This window comes from Ammospiza caudacuta, chromosome 2, assembly GCF_027887145.1.
Source record: "Ammospiza caudacuta isolate bAmmCau1 chromosome 2, bAmmCau1.pri, whole genome shotgun sequence".
Classification (NCBI taxonomy): Eukaryota; Metazoa; Chordata; class Aves; order Passeriformes; family Passerellidae; genus Ammospiza; species Ammospiza caudacuta.
Window position 1 is genome coordinate 640,500 of NC_080594.1, and position 18,263 is coordinate 658,762.

The 18,263-nt window shown below is 46.9% G+C and overlaps 1 protein-coding gene across 1 annotated transcript in view; it reads right to left on the reverse strand.

Annotated features, from left to right (window-relative positions):
* The window catches only part of C2CD3 (C2 domain containing 3 centriole elongation regulator), a 36,858-nt gene that overhangs the window by 7,899 nt on the left and 10,696 nt on the right, over positions 1 to 18,263 (reverse strand). Inside the window, 17 exon segments of the mRNA XM_058822737.1 lie at positions 434 to 642; positions 1,519 to 1,731; positions 2,639 to 2,739; positions 3,448 to 3,653; positions 4,231 to 4,295; positions 4,948 to 5,086; positions 5,949 to 6,275; positions 7,006 to 7,617; positions 8,786 to 8,875; positions 9,235 to 9,503; positions 10,648 to 10,768; positions 11,897 to 12,069; positions 13,060 to 13,240; positions 14,594 to 14,777; positions 15,430 to 15,673; positions 16,993 to 17,144; positions 17,403 to 17,825. Coding sequence (XP_058678720.1) covers positions 434 to 642; positions 1,519 to 1,731; positions 2,639 to 2,739; positions 3,448 to 3,653; positions 4,231 to 4,295; positions 4,948 to 5,086; positions 5,949 to 6,275; positions 7,006 to 7,617; positions 8,786 to 8,875; positions 9,235 to 9,503; positions 10,648 to 10,768; positions 11,897 to 12,069; positions 13,060 to 13,240; positions 14,594 to 14,777; positions 15,430 to 15,673; positions 16,993 to 17,144; positions 17,403 to 17,825 — 3,709 coding nt within the window.

Below are 18,263 nucleotides of genomic sequence, written 5' to 3' on the forward strand. Positions count from 1 at the left end.
TTAGGTAAAGTGACCAACTGTTCTGAGGCAAGTCCTGATCCAAGGGAACGCTGGGGGACATTTGGAAAGGGAGAAGGAAGAGTCTGGAACAGACTGTAGAGGAAAGCACGTAAAAAAAGCAGTAAAAACAATTGCTAAGGATGAGAAAGGACATAGAAAGAGCAAAACCTTGGAGAATAAAGAGCAGGAAAAAAAGACAAGATCAAAGCGACAGAAGAATGGTAAATTCTGGCATAAGAGGGATGTACCTTTCATCTCTTGGAAATGCTGCTTCCCTGCAGGAAGCCTGGGCAGAAAAAGCATGGAATAACTTTCCAACTGGCAGCAACTGTAGCTCTGGGCTCCAGTTTATTCTCTGCTCTGGTAAGTTATTTAAAAGCACCAGCAGGGATTGGATTTCCTTGTCACTTTGCTACTCACAGCAACAACTCACCATTGATGAGGCTGCTGACCTGGGACACCAACTGACTGGATTTTTCCAAGAGATGGCAGCCCTTGGGATCCCCTTCTCTGCCCATGGAGCCCTGACGGTCACTCTCCCGCTCCTCATGGCCTGGTCTGGAGGTGCTGAAGTCGGGAAAAGACCTGGTCAGCTTCTCACTGAAGTACCTCTGAACCTCATCCAGCTCACTCAAGTTCTTCCTGCAAGCAGCGGTAAGAAATTGGGTCAGAGGGGGAAAATAAGCCTGCGGCAGCTGGGTTTAAGCTGGGTCATTCTAGCCAACAACAGGTAAATACGCAGATAAATGATTAAAGGTTTTTAAAAAAAGCAGATCGGTAGGCAAGTGTTGAGGGTGCTCTAAGTGAGAGGATAACACTCCAGAACAAATCCTGACTTGGCTGTGAAACCTGGGCTGGAAGCTAAAAAAAGAACTAGTTCTAAACTTACTTAATCAAAGGAGTTGGATTTGAGATGACCTTCCAAGAAAAGTCATAAAGTCAAGGATATTACTTGACTTGTGGCTGAGCTTGATAAAAATCTAAGGACTGCTTTGTATAAAAGATCTAGGGGTTCTGAGATACATTGCTTGTGGTAGGGATGAAATACCCCAGGAAGTATCTTTCATTCCTGTATTCCTAGAGATAATAAACACTAATCTTTGAAATTTATGCCTCATTTTAATCTAGAATCTAGTCAGGAGAACAGTGAGGGGTTACAGGGGTTACCTGAGCACAGTGAGGGGTTACTGAGCACAGTGAGGGGTTACCTGAGCGCGGTGAGGGGTTACAGGGGTTACCTGAGCACAGTGAGGGGTTACAGGGGTTACCTGAGCACAGTGAGGGGTTACAGGGGTTACCTGAGCACAGTGAGGGGTTACAGGGGTTACCTGAGCGCGGTGAGGGGTTACAGGGGTTACCTGAGCACAGTGAGGGGTTACAGGGGTTACCTGAGCACAGTGAGGGGTTACCTGAGCACTGCAGGGGTTACCTGAGCACAGTGAGGGGTTACAGGGGTTACCTGAGCGCGGTGAGGGGTTACAGGGGTTACCTGAGCACTGCAGGGGTTACAGGGGTTACCTGAGCGCGGTGAGCAGCGCGGCGCGCGAGGCCAGCGGTGCCGTGTCCCTCCGGGTGGTGTGGCACGCATTCCCATTCCTGTCCTCCTGCTGCAGGGATCCCTGGAATCTCCGTGGGCTCCCCTCTGCCCGCTGCAGGGACTCGTGGAAGCGGCGCACATTCTGCATGTGCTCCTCGTGCCGGGGGCGCTGTGTGTCAGCGGGGCCCATCCTGCTGAAAACAACCCAAAATCCAGCCTGGAACCCCCCACTGTGCAAAGTCTGCCACCTGAGAACAGCCTGTGTCCTGAAATCCACTAAAGAGCCACCCATGGGTGAAACGAGTTCCTCCAAATGTGCGCAGCAATGGCGTTTGCTGCCTCAGGTTTATGCCAAAGTCAAGGTAACAGCGGGGCTGGCAGGCAGCTCCCAAGCCCGTTGTTCAGACCCCAGAGAGGTGGCACCCAGTCCCTCCAAACTTCAAAGACACATATGGGAATGGATCATCTCTGCAGGCTAAACAAACAAATGATAAACTAAGACACTCTGGCTCATCTGGAGGGACAGAAAACAGGAATTGCTGCAGGAGGTCTGACAGTCCTGCTCCTGTAACATGCAATATTGCAGCGTTTCACCAGCTGCCATTCACTGGTCAGGGGCAGAAATTAGGGCAAAATAAAGGGGAGGCATCAGGAATACTCCATCTAATTTACACTTACTAAAAATAAAACCAAATACAGACACAACCCTCATTCTTATCAGGGCCTGGAGAAAGTACCTGCCAGCTTTAACAAGGGCACCTTTTTACCAATGGTAAATAAATTATTATTTATTTTTTTACCATTTACCAATGGCAAATAAATCCTTATTTACCAGGGTGCAAATGAAACAAATCAGGAAGTATCAATGACAAGAAAAAGAACATCTGGGCTGTGCCAAAAGGAACCTGTCCCAGGACTGCTTCCTCCTGCACCTCTCTCTCACTGGGAAAGGCAATGCCCACTAATTTTTAAGCCCAAACACAGTGGGCACACTTTGACAGGGTGTACCATTTCTCCAGTAGAGCAAATTTGCTTTAGAGAGGCATTTCTGAGACCTGAAAATAACCAAAAAGTTGTCAGCCTGTCTGCCTGAGGACTTACTGCTCTCGAGCAGGAACGCTGACTTCCTTTGACAAGGAGTTCAACATCTGCTTGGACAAGTGTGCAGAATTACTGGGACATGCTGGAAAGCTGGCCTTCACCTGGGATGGACAGGAAAAAGGAACACTCTGCGTGAGTCTTTCACAATAAGAAAATAAGAGAAATCAAAGTATTACCCTGCTGATCCTAACAAAACCTCAGGCTTTCTAAAGAGCTTTAAATTTTCAAATGATTTCCCAGCACTGAGCCAAAGTACTGTTTCACAACACTTTCATTTCAGACACTTTTGCTAACTCTCTCCATGCTATCAGAGAGTAAAGGGATGTAAAGTAAGATAAAGGCTGCCTTACAGGTCTATAACACACCAAAGCATATCTGGGGAGTTTAGAGAATAGAGAAAAACCCAGTAAAAAAGGCAAATATCCCAGAAAAACAGATTCTTGCCAAATCAGATGTTTCCTAACCAACGAAAAGTTGAATCTACTGTATGTTTTTGGGTACCAGCTGTCACCCAAAGCAGCAAACAGATCTAAGCCATGCTCCCAGACATCCAAATGCACAGAACAGTCTCCTAAAGAAAATGAAGCAAGCACAGAGTGAAGCCAAGGGGATGCTCATGACCTGGTTGAGGTGCTGTAACTAGCACTGGCCAGCAGCTACCATGGAAGCCTGGAGCAGAATTCCTGAGGAATTAGGTGGTTTTTAAGCAGACTGGTGCATGAGGGCGCTGTGAATTGTCTCAGGAGCCCCGAGTGCTGGCTATCAGCAGTGCAGGGAGGTGTGAGGGGGCAGGGGATGGAGGAACGTACAGCAGAGCTCTCCGGCGGGCCGCGGGCCCTGGCCTGCCGCTCCTCCCTCAGGCTGCTCATGTTCTGCAGAGGGGACACGGCCACCTTGATCTGCCCCCGGCACCGCCCGCTCAAGTCGGTGATGTTGTACCAGCCACACACCAGCTGGAAGCCCGAGAGCAGCGGAGAGAGATCCACGGCCGCAAACCCGATCACGCGCTCCGACTCTGGGGAGGAAGGACACGAAGCACGCTGACATCAGTCATTTCAGGAACGCTAAAACACAGCCCTGGAAACGTGGCCTGGAGGCGCACAACATCCTGTCCAACAGGGGGACATTGTCTGGATGACCCGGGTTTTGTTCAGCTAAAAATGTCCCTGCAGGGCAGAGAAAGCCCAGGGCAGGGAGAGGGACGGGCAGGAGAAGCACTGTGAGCACACAGAGCTCTGCGTACACAGGAAGGTTATTCTGGAAGCAAAACCAAACAGCACGAGAAGGAAGCAGGTAAGAATTTCTTTCAGCAGGAATATCCAACCTCTAAAGCACTGTTACAATAAAACCAGAGAGAATACAGATGAACTAAATCGTGCAAGATGATTAATGGGGGACAGGAGGATGCCAAGGGCCAGGAAATGAACAGGTATGTATCTCTAGCATTCTTCTTGTACAGGGCAAAAGATGGCATTACAATTCTACTACCCTATTCACTTAATAGAATTTCTTTTCCTTGCATGAAATACAAGGACCCTAAGGAAGGGGATGCAGAAAACACACTCCTCTTAGTACTGCACCACAAACTTTACCTGCTTTATGCCATACTTTGAAGACCAAGGTTTGCTGTGGATCTAGGAGAAGCTCTTTGGATAATCTGTTAGGAATAAAAACCATAATATTTTATGCAAAGCAGGAAAAAGCAGTAAAATGCTTCTGAGGTCAGTGCCATTTTATCTACCCAGACAAACTAGTTCCTTTCTGTACTGATGGGGACAGGAACAAAACAAACCCCAAATTACTGAGCCTCAATGTAACACATCTCTACATAGTTTGGGCTTCTGCTTATTCAAGAACTATTTCCCTCTCCTCACTCTTGCTGTACGTTTAAAAGATAGGACAAAGAAATTGTGAGGGAACAGAAATATAGAAACAGTTTATTTCATGATTCGATAACACAGTGACAGCAAAGCACTGGGGCTATGGTTCAAAGCTGTAATGTTTGAAGTTCAGTGCTGGAAATAAAAAATAAACACATGTAAAAATGAAGTGTTAAATCTAGAACAGTTTTTAGGTTCTTTGAAGGGGCTCAGATTTAAAACACTGGAGGAGACACTAGATTGGATCACACAGGTTAATTCCTGAATACTGCCATGTATGACTTGATCTGCTGAGGTTCCTTGAAGCAGTTAATTAATGCTTTTTCATTTAGGCTCAGATATCCAGGTCTGAGCTAAAAACCCCCAAACCTCACGTCCTTTCCACACCTGCCTGGCTGCCAGATGTGGAGTGTGAATCCCATCTCTCACCTTGCCTGCTGCTGGAAGTCCCAGACTGGTGAGTCTGTATTTCCCACCACTGGCGTGGTGACTGGAGCCTCTGCCCCAGCCACAGCAAAGGACACGCAGCTGCTGGGGGCTGCCACCTCACGCTCTGTCAGCGGACTTCCTGAAATTACACAGAACGAAATACAGATTTTTTAATTAATAACGACAACAACAACAAAACCTAAAGGCAGTTCAGCAATTAAGATCACACAGTTGGCAAAGAAATCAGAAGTAGAAACAGGAATATTCAAGGCAGAAACAGAAAATTCATTGCCCAAGGTCATGTAAGAAGTCAGAAGTAAAGCTAGGAATACAACCCGGCTCCTGAGGACCCTATTCCAGTGCTTGAGCTACTCTCCATGCTGCAAGACAAAAATATATAAATATTTCTGCTTTATATCATCAAAAACTTTGCAATAACAAAATTGCACCAGTTTTTCAAAGACTATGGATTCCAGAAGATTCTGGAATGATTATAAAAATGCATCTGCAGGACTCGGATTCTTTTAGAATTACATACCCTTAAATCATGGCTTGCATTTGACTCTTAGCTGTGTTGTCAGGAAAAGAAAAGCTGAGTACAGCGAGCCAGCTTTACAAATTTATTATGTGCTAATTTGCAGGAGTCTGTGACAGGGGCATCTTGGCGTTCAGTTATTCAGTCAGTGCTTAACCTGGAGTTCAGCTATTCCGACAGTGCCTAATTACAGAATTTGGCTGTCATCTCTAACAGGCAGCATTAAGTTATTTATATTTTGGAGTTTATTCAGGAGGACAGGCTGTGTAGTTCAGCCTCCTGCTTCCTCTGTACTTACACAGTGATCGGGGCTGCAACACCACGAAGCCAAGTTAAAAATGCCTCCCTGCCATTCACTGTGCTGGAGCAGGAACAGATCTCAGAGGGAAACAAAGAATCAGAAAGCAAAGAAAGAGAAAAGAAAGGCAGGAAAGACAGAAAAGGGAGTGTATGTGTGAGGTGTTACCTTTTAAACTTAGATGCATTGCTCTCTCCACAAGGATATTGACAGCAACTGTGTTTTCCAGAAACACCATGTCCTCTTCCTGTGGCTGGCCATTGGTGATCCCTGAACCTTCAACATCCACCTGCTGTTTGTCAGAGAGCTGCTGGCCCAGAGCAGGGCTGTCCCCTGCGCCTCCACCTTCGCTGCTGCTGCTGCTGCTGCTGCTGCTGCTCTGCTCAGCACAGGCAGCTCTGGGCAGGGCAGGGGCACTGGGAGCGACGCTGACGTGGACGCGCACGGCGGCTCCGGCCAGGTCTGCAGCATTGCACCTGAACAGGGGGTAAACACCTGCAGGAGAGGGCACAGACAGCCAGGAACTGAGCCACGGGAAAGGCAGGAGCCTGGAGAGCAGCTGCTGCTGCTCATTCCTGCAGAGACCTCACACAAGCCCAGCAGAATGAATTTTGATTCCCAGTGTAATTTCTATGTGAGTGTCACCCAGAAGTACAAGCCTGGAAACATTAAAAACCATGACCAATCCCCCAAATTTGGTACACCTTCATTTTCCCCCAGTCACTCGGATTAGGGCACATCAACTTCCTGAGAGCCCTGGGAACAGCGACTCTGCATAATTTTAGATACGCATATGGAGAACACAACATATACCCTGCATAAAAATTTGTTTTAACTCTTGTAGCGTACCTAAAAGAAAAGCCTATCAGTCCACAAAGCTGATGAGTACAATGTAGATGACAGAAGCCATAAACTAAAACACAAGTTCCACCTCATGGAGGGGGCAGAGCCCTGGAACAGCTGCCCAGGGAGGGCCTGCAGTCTCCATCTCTGGGGACATGCCAAGCCCACGTGGATGTGCTGCTGTGGCACCTGCTGCAGGTGACCCTGCCTGGGCAGGGGGTGGGACTGGTGATCTCCAGAGATCCATTCCAACCCTGACCACCCTGGGACTCTGTGCACGATAAAAACCCACGAACATTTTGTTTAAAGTGACTAGGGAAGGAAGCACATTAAATTGCCAGTAGGGAGGAATGGGACGTGACCCTGAGTTTCAGGGACTCACCACTGACACTCAGCGTTCTCCTGGATCCCTCTGCCAACGCTGCCAGGTCGACGTAGGCAGATCCAATGAGACGATCTGTGTCCAGGGGTCTTTCCGCCTCATCGTCCTTACCATAGGCCCACCACACCTGGATTTCCAACTTCTCCTCCCTGAAGAACCACAGCAGCCCCTGGCTCCTCCTGAGGGTCACCTTGCTGGGTTTCCCGAAGCTCACCGTGACGCTCTCCATGTCGTCGCTCAGCTCCGGCCGCCGCAGCCACGTGCAGGTGGGCTCCTGGTCGTACAGTTTGTACCTGAGGTAGCAGCGGGCGCTCTCGTGCAGCGCAGCCTGCCCTGCCAGCAGCACGCAGCGCAGGGGCAGCCACAGCCGCGGCGTGGAGACGGTCACGGCCACCGGGCCGGCGCTCTGCTCCCAGCGCTCGCTGCCGTCCTCGCGCGGCTCCTCGCCGCTCCAGCCCAGGAGCCGCGCGGCCTCCAGGACGCGCTCCCTGTCACCCTGGTGGGCAAAGGCCACCGAGAGCTCCAGCCCTCCCACGACGGCCTGCAGGGTGCTGGAACATTGCGGGGACAGCGGCGCCTCGGGGAGCGTCACTGGGAACCAGCCTGAAACACCTGCGGGAGGACAGGGCCTGTTAGACTTGTCCCAGCTTCCCAAAAATGCCACTGAGCAACGGTCACCCCTCTGGTCACCAACCACGGACCAGCATGCCAAATAAACCTAGGGCTTAGTTCTTGTTTGGAATTTTAATAAATAATTTCTAATCTGAAATTGCAACAAGTTCTCGGCCTTCTAGAAACCTCAGCAGCATTTCTGATCCCAAAGGATTTTCACTTCATTAACACCACCCATCTTACAATAACACTATATCCCTGGGATATCCAATTATAAAATTATTTTAAATTAATAAATTAATTAAATTAATTTACATTAATTTATTTTAATTTTATTTTATTTAATTTTAATTTTATTTAATGTAAATTAATTTTAATTAATAAATTAATTTACATTAATAAATGAGTGCTCTCATTTATTTCCTACTCCCTTCCCATTAAACACAACCTCAAAATTTTGGGCTGGAGAAAATGCGAACTTCACTGAAATTAAATCACAAATAACCAAGGCAAATAATAAAAATATTGTTATTATAGGGTATAATAATCCCAAACTAATACTAGATAAAAAAGATCATTAGGGGACAGATATGGAAATAATTTTTTCACAGAAATTTCACAGAATCGTCTAAAGTAGAATGGACCCAAAAGGAGCATTGAGATATTTTGTACACAGTTAAAAAAAAACCCAAAAAACAAAAAAATATTAAATCCTGCTACTTCCTAATTATCTAAGACTTTTGTTTGCAGCTTTGACATTTTAAAAACAGTCACTGGTCCTGCACTAAACACTGCAACTCATGGACCTGTCATCCTTTTTGGACCTTCTATCTAGAAAATAAGCAGCACTGAATAAAGTCCTAAGGATTTCAGATACTGGCTTCAGCTGGCATGGAGTTAAATTTCTTCATAGTAGCCCCAGAATATTCATTCAGCCACTAAACATCCTACACCCTGTAAACAGATTTTCAAACAAAGTTTTCATGTGACTTTCCTAATACCAGATTTTTACTGAACAGATGGGGAACATCTGAAAAAATTTTGGTCTAAAAAACCCAGAAACTCCCCCCAAAACCAAAACAAGCCCCCAAAACAGGAATGGAAATTGTTTTAAGGAATTGCAGTAGCATTTACACAGAATGTCAGCAGCACAGCAGTGCTGTGTTACCTGATCTCCTTGTCAGCAGGTCTCTGGTGGGGATCGTGACTGTCCCAAGAAGATAATCTCTGCATGTTCTGTCAGCCAGTTTGCCAGTGGCTGGAAAATAAAATGATTTTGTAAATACGCCCAACTGGCAGGGAAGGTTTAGAAGTGATTGACTGGAGGACAGCGGTAAGAGGTGAGCTTCATCACTGGGAGGTTCCAAAACTCTTTGCACAAGGGGAACAGTCTCTCCAAAAGACAATTCAGACAATTACATCTATTACAACTGCAGAGTTTCCTGCAGAGGGCTCTGAGCAACCTGACCTGCTGGAAGATGGCCTTGCTCATTGCAGGGGGAGGTGGTTCAAGTCCCCGCCCAAACTGTTCCATTATTCTGTGAGTATTTTTTTAAATTCACTAAAATTAAGGGGATCTCTGCACCGGTATTCGATCCTTGCCCCCGCTGTCCTTACCTGACTCGGTGCTCTGATGGTAGATGGAGAACAAAACACTGCCGGAGTGCAAGAGCTCCCCCAGAGAAGAGGCTTCCCCGGTGCTTTTCCGGGCGATGAGCTGGCAGGGGAAGCGCAGGCGCTGCCCGAACTCGGGGCAGAAGGAGCGGGGCACGGCCCGCGTGCGGCGCGCCCGCGCCGGCGGCAGGAAGGACGGCCGCGCGCACACGTAGGCGTTCACCCCTGCCCCTGCGTGGCACCGCGCGGAGCGGCTCCGCTGGGCCGCGGCCCTGCAGCCCACGGCCGGGAGCGGAGAGGAAAAGAGGGAAGAGAATGCAGATAACGAATGAGGAATCCAGCAGCCAACATGCTTAAACACAGGTGAACAGATGGGACTAACAGTGAAGGCTCTAAGGCAAAATTCATGCGGGCTCTGGCCGCATAGCATTTGCACCTTTCCTTTCCATCTGAACGCACCAGGGACAGACATGAAATGGTGAGAGGAACTCCTGCATTCATCACTGGTGGCTTGCTCTTATTTGTGGCTGAGAAGGTACTCAGCACCTTTAAGGATTCACTGTACTGTAGAAAACCTTCCCTGAGAACCGGCTCCAGAAAGAAGCCAAAGGTCAGGCCAGATTATTTTTACAGACCAAAATTGACCAGAAAAAGGAAATAGAACTAGCAAATAGAGTAATTTACAATAAACCAGACCCAGGTCATACACCTGAAGGATGAGGGGTCTGAGGTCATTCCACTCCCTTGACTTCTCCAAGCACCATACAATAGTGATCCTCACCTTTCAGTTAGGATGGACCAGGGTCTCACAGCAACACTGAGAAAGGGTCAGGCCATGCCTCTGGAATGCCAGGAGCCATCCTTCTCTTGTGGAACTGACTCCCTCTATTCTAGCCCTTTCCTGACTCTGGAAAATCACATATTCTGGAACTAAGTCTAGCTGATACCACACAGTGGCAGCAGAAGCCTTTAGGTGGGAAGGAACATGTTTCATTTCCTAGTCAGTTTATTGAGGTTTTCACAGTGAAATGCAATAAAACAACCCCAGCTAGCTTTTAAATAGCATCAGCAACAGCAGAACTAATGCCCACATAGGTACCATCTTATATTAGCCAATTTTTACATCAGCATTTGGTGTAAAAAAAAAAGTGGAAATGTAGGAAAACATGCCCTTTCAACCTGCATCCTTCTACAGAACAAATGCTACCACCCTGTACTGCAGCTTCAGGGAGCAAAATAGCTGCTGATGGTCTTTATAAAGTTATTTTCACTTTAGAGCAGGACCTACTTGGAATCTTGGTCCCTGCAGATGGAAAACTGGCCAGTAAGAATTTGATCTAATCCCATGCCTCAGCCTGCTGTCTCCAGATAAGGCTGTTTTGAGTGAAAAGTGGTTCTTTTTGAATGGGGCCTTACCTGGCTGCTGCCTGCAAACCAGCTGCCCTATGTATTTGTACACAAAGAGAAACAGCTTGAGCAGTTTCTCTTTCTTCTGTTTTCAGGGATCGCTGATACCTCACACTCACATCCAGCAAACCTGGATTAACGAAAGAAAGGAAAGAAAGAAATGCTCAGCCCATAATGCACGTACATGCAACACACTCACTATTCAGCTATATCTATTAACACAAAACCTGCTCTATTAATGAGCACTTTTCTGAAAGGACAACTCCACAAACCCACTGAGAGTGGCAGGGCAAGAGGCTGCGCTTCAGCTGGGAGGCAGTGTCGCCCTCCTGTGGCCCAAGCGCAGCACTGCAAGCCGGGTCCCGCAGTGTCGCCCTCCTGTGGACAAAGAGCAACACTGCAAGTGCAAGTCAAGGCCAGAGTGTCGCCCTCCTGTGGACAAACAGCAGCACTGCAAGACAAGGCTGGCAGTGGCGCCCTCCTGTGGACAAACCGCAGACGTACAAGACGGGGCACGCAGTGTCGCCCTCCTGTGGCCGCACCCTGGTACTGCAGGCTGCGAGGCGGCAGTGTCGCCCTCCTGTGGCTGCGCCCTGGTACTGCAGGCTGCGAAGGCCGCAGTGTCGCCCTCCTGTGGCCGCGCCCTGGTACTGCAGGCTGCGAGGCCGGGGTGGTGCCCTCCTGTGGCCAACCCCAAGCACTGCAAGCCTGGGGGCCGACTCTGAATTTTTTGAACGTTTGAGGGTTTCCCCTGTTTAATCACTGATTTTTTTCTCATTATGGTGTTAGTGAAAGCTGGGAGGAAAACCACTCCTGGTTGGTTTCAATTGCCAATGCAAATCCGTATTTTTATTTGCCCTGGAGGCAAACAGACTTTTATAGAATTCGACAGAATTTTAAACAGAATCAAAATTGCTTTGGCTGGGAAAGACCCATAAAATCATAGAGCTAAATCATTCCTCCAGCACTCCCATAGCTACCACTCCTCCCTGTTCCTAAGTGCCACATCCACACACCTATTAAATCCTACCAGGGATGGGGATTCCACCATGGCCTGGAGCAGCCTGTACCAGGACTGGCCAGCCCACTGGGGGAAGAAATTTTCCCTAATATCAAAGCTAAATCACCTTGGCACAACTTGAGGCCATTTCCTTTGTCCTTTGCTAACACACCATCAAAAACTGTTGTGCTGCTCAGATGTTTCCTCAATTGAACCTGGCTTTACCACCCGAAGGGAAAACCCACAAGCCTTGCTCACCTGAAGACCGCAGATGAAATTCCTCTGAGGAATCACTCCGGGGGACCAAGGGAAGGTTAAAAGTTTGAATCCCTATTTCTTCGCGGTGCTGCAGAGTCACCATGGCACAGAGCCGTGACAAAGGCAGGGCCCCTTTGGCAACCAGCTGGTCTCTGACATTTGGGTAATAATACCTAGTAGGACACAAAAAACCAGCATCAACATTTCTCTCAAACTGTACAGAAGTCAACTCTGAGTGTCTTCAAAGCTTAATTATCCTCCCCAGCTACGGGAGAAAAATAAATGTATTTTCACTGAAGAAAAGAATCATTAAGTGCTTAAGCAGATAATGCTACAAATACATACTTGCACTAGTCCTAACAAGTCAACAAGCAAGAACTCCACTAAAAGTTGGTATCCCAAAATAAAACAAGAGAAGGATCTGGCACCAAATATTCTCTGCTTTCACTTCTCAGTAATAAATGAAAATACCTCTCTTGCAGAACAGATTTGAGGTACCAGATTGTGAATATAAAAAAATGACTCTAAACCTTTTTCTTAGTGCATTACTTGGCTTCAGCTTCATCCTATAACAAATTCTGGCACTGTATCTTATGAGCAGCTCAGAGTAATTCTTATGTGACTTTGCAAATTTTAAAAAGCCTGACTTTGTTTAGTGCAGAATGAACAGATTATTATCTTTTTCCAAAGCTATTTGTCTTCATGGCTTCTGCTCTCCATTACTAATAATTATCTTCAGTAGCCAAAGAAGCATTTTGAATTTACAAAACACTTTTATTATTTCTCTTGTACTCAGTGATTTGTATGAGGGAGAAGTGCAAATCCAGCACAATGAAATTATACTTTCAGGGTGCTATTAAGTAAAATTTAGATGCGTCAAGCATTTAAACTACTTTTAGATTGTTATGCTGACTGAAAGATGGAAGAAAGCAAATTATTAACACACACTTTTTAAGTTATAAAAAGGAGTAATTAGGACTCTTGGTGGGGAGTAAGGCTCACAGGTTTTAAGTGCAGATAGTCATCACTAAATGTTGATGAGCTTACCTTTTTTCTATCTATTATTAAAAATATCCACTCCAGAGCCAGAGATTTTTCAAGATCAGATGTATCTCTATCAGTATTGCTGTGCTATCTACAAATAACAGGACATTGTTCTGTACCTGCACCAGACTTCAAACTGGATTCCACCTCCTGCTGCTCCTGGTGACATAAATGCACTGACCAGGAGCCTCTGGACTGGGACATCAGCAGGAACCAACAGGGAATGATGATGTTCATCATTAAAGATGGGATCAGGGACACACAAGGTGGTAGCTGTTCTAAATGGCTTTAATGTGATGCCTGGAAGTCAAGCAGAACTGGTTAAAAATGGTTGGAATTGCAGCTTTCCATCTTTTCCTGCTTGTAATAATTCAGGAGGTAGGACCCATGGACAGGGAATGAAATCCTCCTGGGACAAGGTTTGCTCTCCTGAGCTTCACTTTACAAAGCTGTTGCAAGCAATCCACGCAGCCCCATGACCCTGTGAGCCACAGCCTGGGAACTACAGCTAAAGAGGCAGTACAGAAATCCCACAGCACTTACTATGGAACCATTTCACTGAATGTCATTTTTTTCAGTGGTGATGCAAAGCACACAACACTATGTTCTTTCCTACAATTACAATTATTTAAACATTCTTTTATAATATGAAAAATGGTGGATTTAGATTGTATATTGGGAAGAAATTCCTCCCAATAGGAAGGTGAGGCCCTGGCACAGGTTGCCAGAGCAGCTGTGGTTGCCCCTGGATCCCTACAAGTGTCCAAGGCCAGGTCAGACAGGGCTTGGAACAGCCTGGGACAGTGGAAGGTGTCCTTGCCATGGCAGGGGGTGTGAATGGATGGGATTTAAGGTCCCTTCCCATCTAAACCATTCTCTCAATCCTAGTGATCCAAACCAAGCAACTCTTCTGTTGGTGTATCCATGAAAATCACAGAATTGTTATGTTTGGAAAAGGCCTCTAAGATCATCAAATCCAGCTATTAACCCAGCCCTGCCATGGCCACCCAGTAAACCACACACCCAAGCGCCACATCCAAACACTTCCTGAACATTTCCAGGGATGGTGACTCCACCACTCACCTGGCCAGCTGTGCCAGGGCTTGATAACCCTGCTGATGAAGATGTTTTCCCTGATATTCAACTTAAGCCTCCCTCAGCATGACCTGGGGCCGTTTCCTCTTGTCCTGTCCCTTGCTGCCTGGGAGCAGAGCCTGATCCCCACCTGGCTGCACTCACCTGTCAGGGAGTTGTGGAGAGCAAAACAAGCACCCTGAAAGGCTTGTGCATGTAAAGCCCTTGCTGAATTTCACTGTGTACTATCTCCCTATTCCCTGCAGACCCATTCCTGCACCTTTGTTGGACTAGCAGGCACAGCCCTCTAGCACCTTCAACCCTTTAAGAGAAGGTACCATGTGAAGAGATTTGGAATGAGGTCTCTTTTTCCCACTGGGAACTTGCCACCAGCCTCAGACAAACAAGGCTTTGAGTCCAGTGACACAGCCCAACCCCAGTTTTTCCAAGAAAATAAGCGTTCACGCTTGAAAGCTCAGAAAAACATGTCCCCCTCTTACTTAGGCAGAGGGAACACGACTAAATTATATTTAATTAAAGCAATGCTCTAAATAAGGGAAAATTATAAAACAAACTTACCATCCTCATGCAGTCCAGGTCCTTGCAGTGCACCACAGCCAGCCTCCTGAACAGGGAAATAGTACTGGATGTAGCAGTCAGCCTCTCCCCAGACTGTGGACTGCAGGGGAGTGAGTCCCTTCACACTCTCCACGTGGATCTCAAACACGTGCTCCATCAGGTCTTCCCCTCCTGGGTCCAACTGCTAACAAAAAAAAGGGGAAGCCACATGAAAGTGGTTGAGTCATCCCTGGAAGTACTTAAAAGCCATGAGAATGTAACATTTGGGGACATGGTTTAATTGTGGCCTTAGCAGGGTTGGGTTAGTGGTTGGATTCAATGAGCACAGAGGCCTTTTCCAATCTAAACAATTATATGTGATAAGGATTTAAGAAGCCTGAGATGGGGGACAGGGAAATTATCTACCATTTTCCTCCTAAAGTTTACAGAAACATTTAAAGTCTGAAAGAAATTTTTTTTTCTTTCCTGCAAAGCACATACATAAAAGTTCCTACCTATCCAACTCCAAGGTAGTGGCAAAACCCCCACAATAAGGCAGTGAGAATTAGGATTTTCTATAATTTTGCTGGTTGTTTTTGTTTTTACTGGACTTGTGAAGATAGAAACAGTGGACATGCAAGGCAATAAAAACGGCATAAAGTCAAGACTGGTGAGATCAAGCTGGTAAAAAAAAGAGTATAAACAATATAATTCTGTGTACAATTTGCAGAATATAACAAAATTGGCTACAGCTCCAAGAAGAGACTGGGGATCATTCATTTGTTAATGAACCTACTGGTAAAACCCTTTTGACATATCCTTAACAGCAAGAACGGGGTATACTGAAGAGTAAATACCAGTGTGGGTTGTGTAGCCAGATGGTCCAGGGAGTGAGGAGGACGTTGTGCGACTGGGGGCACCATTCCCTCCTCAGATTTGAGTCTCTGCAGGGCCACGATCTGCTCAGCTGATCCCATGGCCAGGGTGACCCTCAGGCTGCCGCGAGTGCTGCCCGTGAAAACGTCCACCACGGGCACGAGGCCATCCACGGCCACCACCGGGTACTGAGCCTGCAGGAGCAGGTGGGAAACCCAGGGATCCCTGCAGGACAAACAAACAAAAAAGCCCCAGCATGAGCATGAGCCATCTGAGTAGGAACAGCATCACACAGAACACGTTTTAGATGGGATTTTCAATGCTGATAAAAACCAGTCTATCTCTGTTCCTCTGAAATTTGTCTCACATCCCACCTTCACTCACCCATGAGCTGCTGGGTTATTTCCAGCAAGGACAAAGGACAATTTCCCAAAACCTACCAGCCAGCCTAGAGACCTGTGAACAAAGGGATGAATGGGAACAAGACTCTCATTAACACCTTGTAGCCATATGATACTTTTATGATTATAGTTATGCGCCTTTGGGCATGGAAGAAAAGAGGGAACAGTGACAGCCTCCTAGAAAGATACCTAGTGGATACCTAAAAAAGATACCTATAAAGATACCTAGAAAGAAACCCTAAAAATCTCCAATCATACACTGAAGTTATTCAAGGCCAGGTTGGATGGGGCTTGGAGCAACGTGGTTGAGTGGAAGGTGCCAGTGCCACTGGATGGGCTTGAAAGGTCCCTCCCAAGTCAAACCATTCTGGGATTCTAAGATACACACAAATAAACTGCAGTGGCTTACTAAAAAAATGATACAAATGACACAATAATAACTAACAAAGTAGTGGCCAGTCAGCTCCAGCACCACCTGGTTTCCACATGCCACTAGCTCTGACCAAAATAAAAGGAATAAATCCTTTGCATTAGGAAGGATTTCTTCTGTCCTGTATTTCCAAGAATTTAAACTGTTTTAAGCAGGTATATTACTTAACTGAACAAGAAGCCAATAGATTAAACTCAAAAAGAACAAAGAACTCTGGAGAATCCCATTCAATTGTGTTCTGGATAAGAACACAATTAAAATAGGAAGGTTTTGGAGACTTTTTGACACCCAGGCTGTGCAAACTGACAGCATCCCTAGGGAATCCCTGCAGAACTTAATTAGGGCAAACCCAGTCACAATATTGGAAAATTACTGATGGGAAGCCACACTTCATTCTCCTGTGTAGTCACTCTGACTTCTAGTTTTATTCCATCATAGGACCACAGGTTAAGCAGGCACCAACCCTGAGGCACCTCAGTGACTTTATTTGTCACACTCTATCTGTACTTCTGGACAAGGACAGCGTAACTCACACCCTGCTCAGTGCAGGAAAGGGCTACATGAAGCTTGGCGGGGCAAAAATGCCTTCTGCTATGGAGTGTAACTAAGAACCCTCCCACAAAACCTCCACACACCATCACCTACTTCTTTCTCTAAGCTTCAGCTAGGACATTTCCCAACCCAATAAAAAATGGGGAAAAAACCAAATTTACTTGAATGAGATGTAAAACTGATGCAGAGGGAGTTTCACTAATCCCAGCAATTTGTCAGAGCCAGAGCTTCCCAGCTTGTTCCATGCTTCAATGATCATGACATTGTTCTTCAGCCGCTCCAAGCGTTTGGAGGTCAATGAAAAAGGCATCACCTGAAAGGTTTAAAGCAGAATTAGTGCACAGAATTCACTGGAAAATATTGGCTAAGTACAAAGCATTCTGGTAAATCTACTTTATTCCAGTCTACAGAATTGTAATTTTAGAGACAGAAGTTAAAAATCAAATGGGCATTCAACAGAGCCAAGCAGAGATGTTTCTAAGTACCAAAAAAGTAATTTAACTAGGAAATGTGTTTGTCAGTGGGGAATACCACACTTCCGTCAGTGGGAAATGGAGAACGTGTCACTTGCCTGAGAAAAATTGAAGGCAGGCTGTCTCGTGCCCCAGACGACAGCGGATCTCGTTGCCTCCTCAGTGCTGAGCAGTTTGCAGTTCAGATACACATTGCAGGAACTGGGGAGGCCAGAGCCTTCAGCCATGAAGTCCTTTCCATCGGGCACCATCAGGAGCACGTGCAGCAGCAAGCCCTGCTCCTCAGCTGGGGGGACGCGCGCCACCTCATCCCGGGCTGGCACAGGGCACAGCGGCTGCGCGACGTCCCTGCCGCCCGCTCCCGGCCCCCGGCACTCCTCGGGGCTCCTGGTGGAGCAGGGAGGGATTCCTGCACTTCCACCCCTCCTGCTGGGCTCCTGCAGGCCCAGCTGGGGAGCCGGGGCCGGGTGCCCGGCTGTGGCTGACCTGGCAGCGGCGCCGGTCACGAGCTGCAGGGACACCTGCAAGGCAAAGCACAGCTGGCCAGGCGTGCCACATCCAGAAACAAGGCATGCCACACAAACTCAGGAAAACACATCACACCTTTGGCTCCAGAACTCACCCCAAGGCATTATGGTGGTTGCAAGCTACAGCTTTTCTTGTAAAATAAACTACACGTAGTTTTAAGAAACAAAATCCAGGCCGGAGTGCAAAACCACACAATTACAGATGAATTATTGAATGGTCTGGGTTGGAAGGGACCTTAAACCTCACCCCACTCTTAACCCTTCACCTGCTAATACAGAGAGCTGTTTATCCTCAGAACTGTCAAATCCTTCAAACTGTTAGTGCTTCTCATTCAGAAGCTGAGCAAACTGGTAGAAACTGTGTCTGGAGAAGAAAATTCCTGAACTGACAAGGGCAAAGAGGACCAGACCTCCATGGCAGGAGAGACCTCA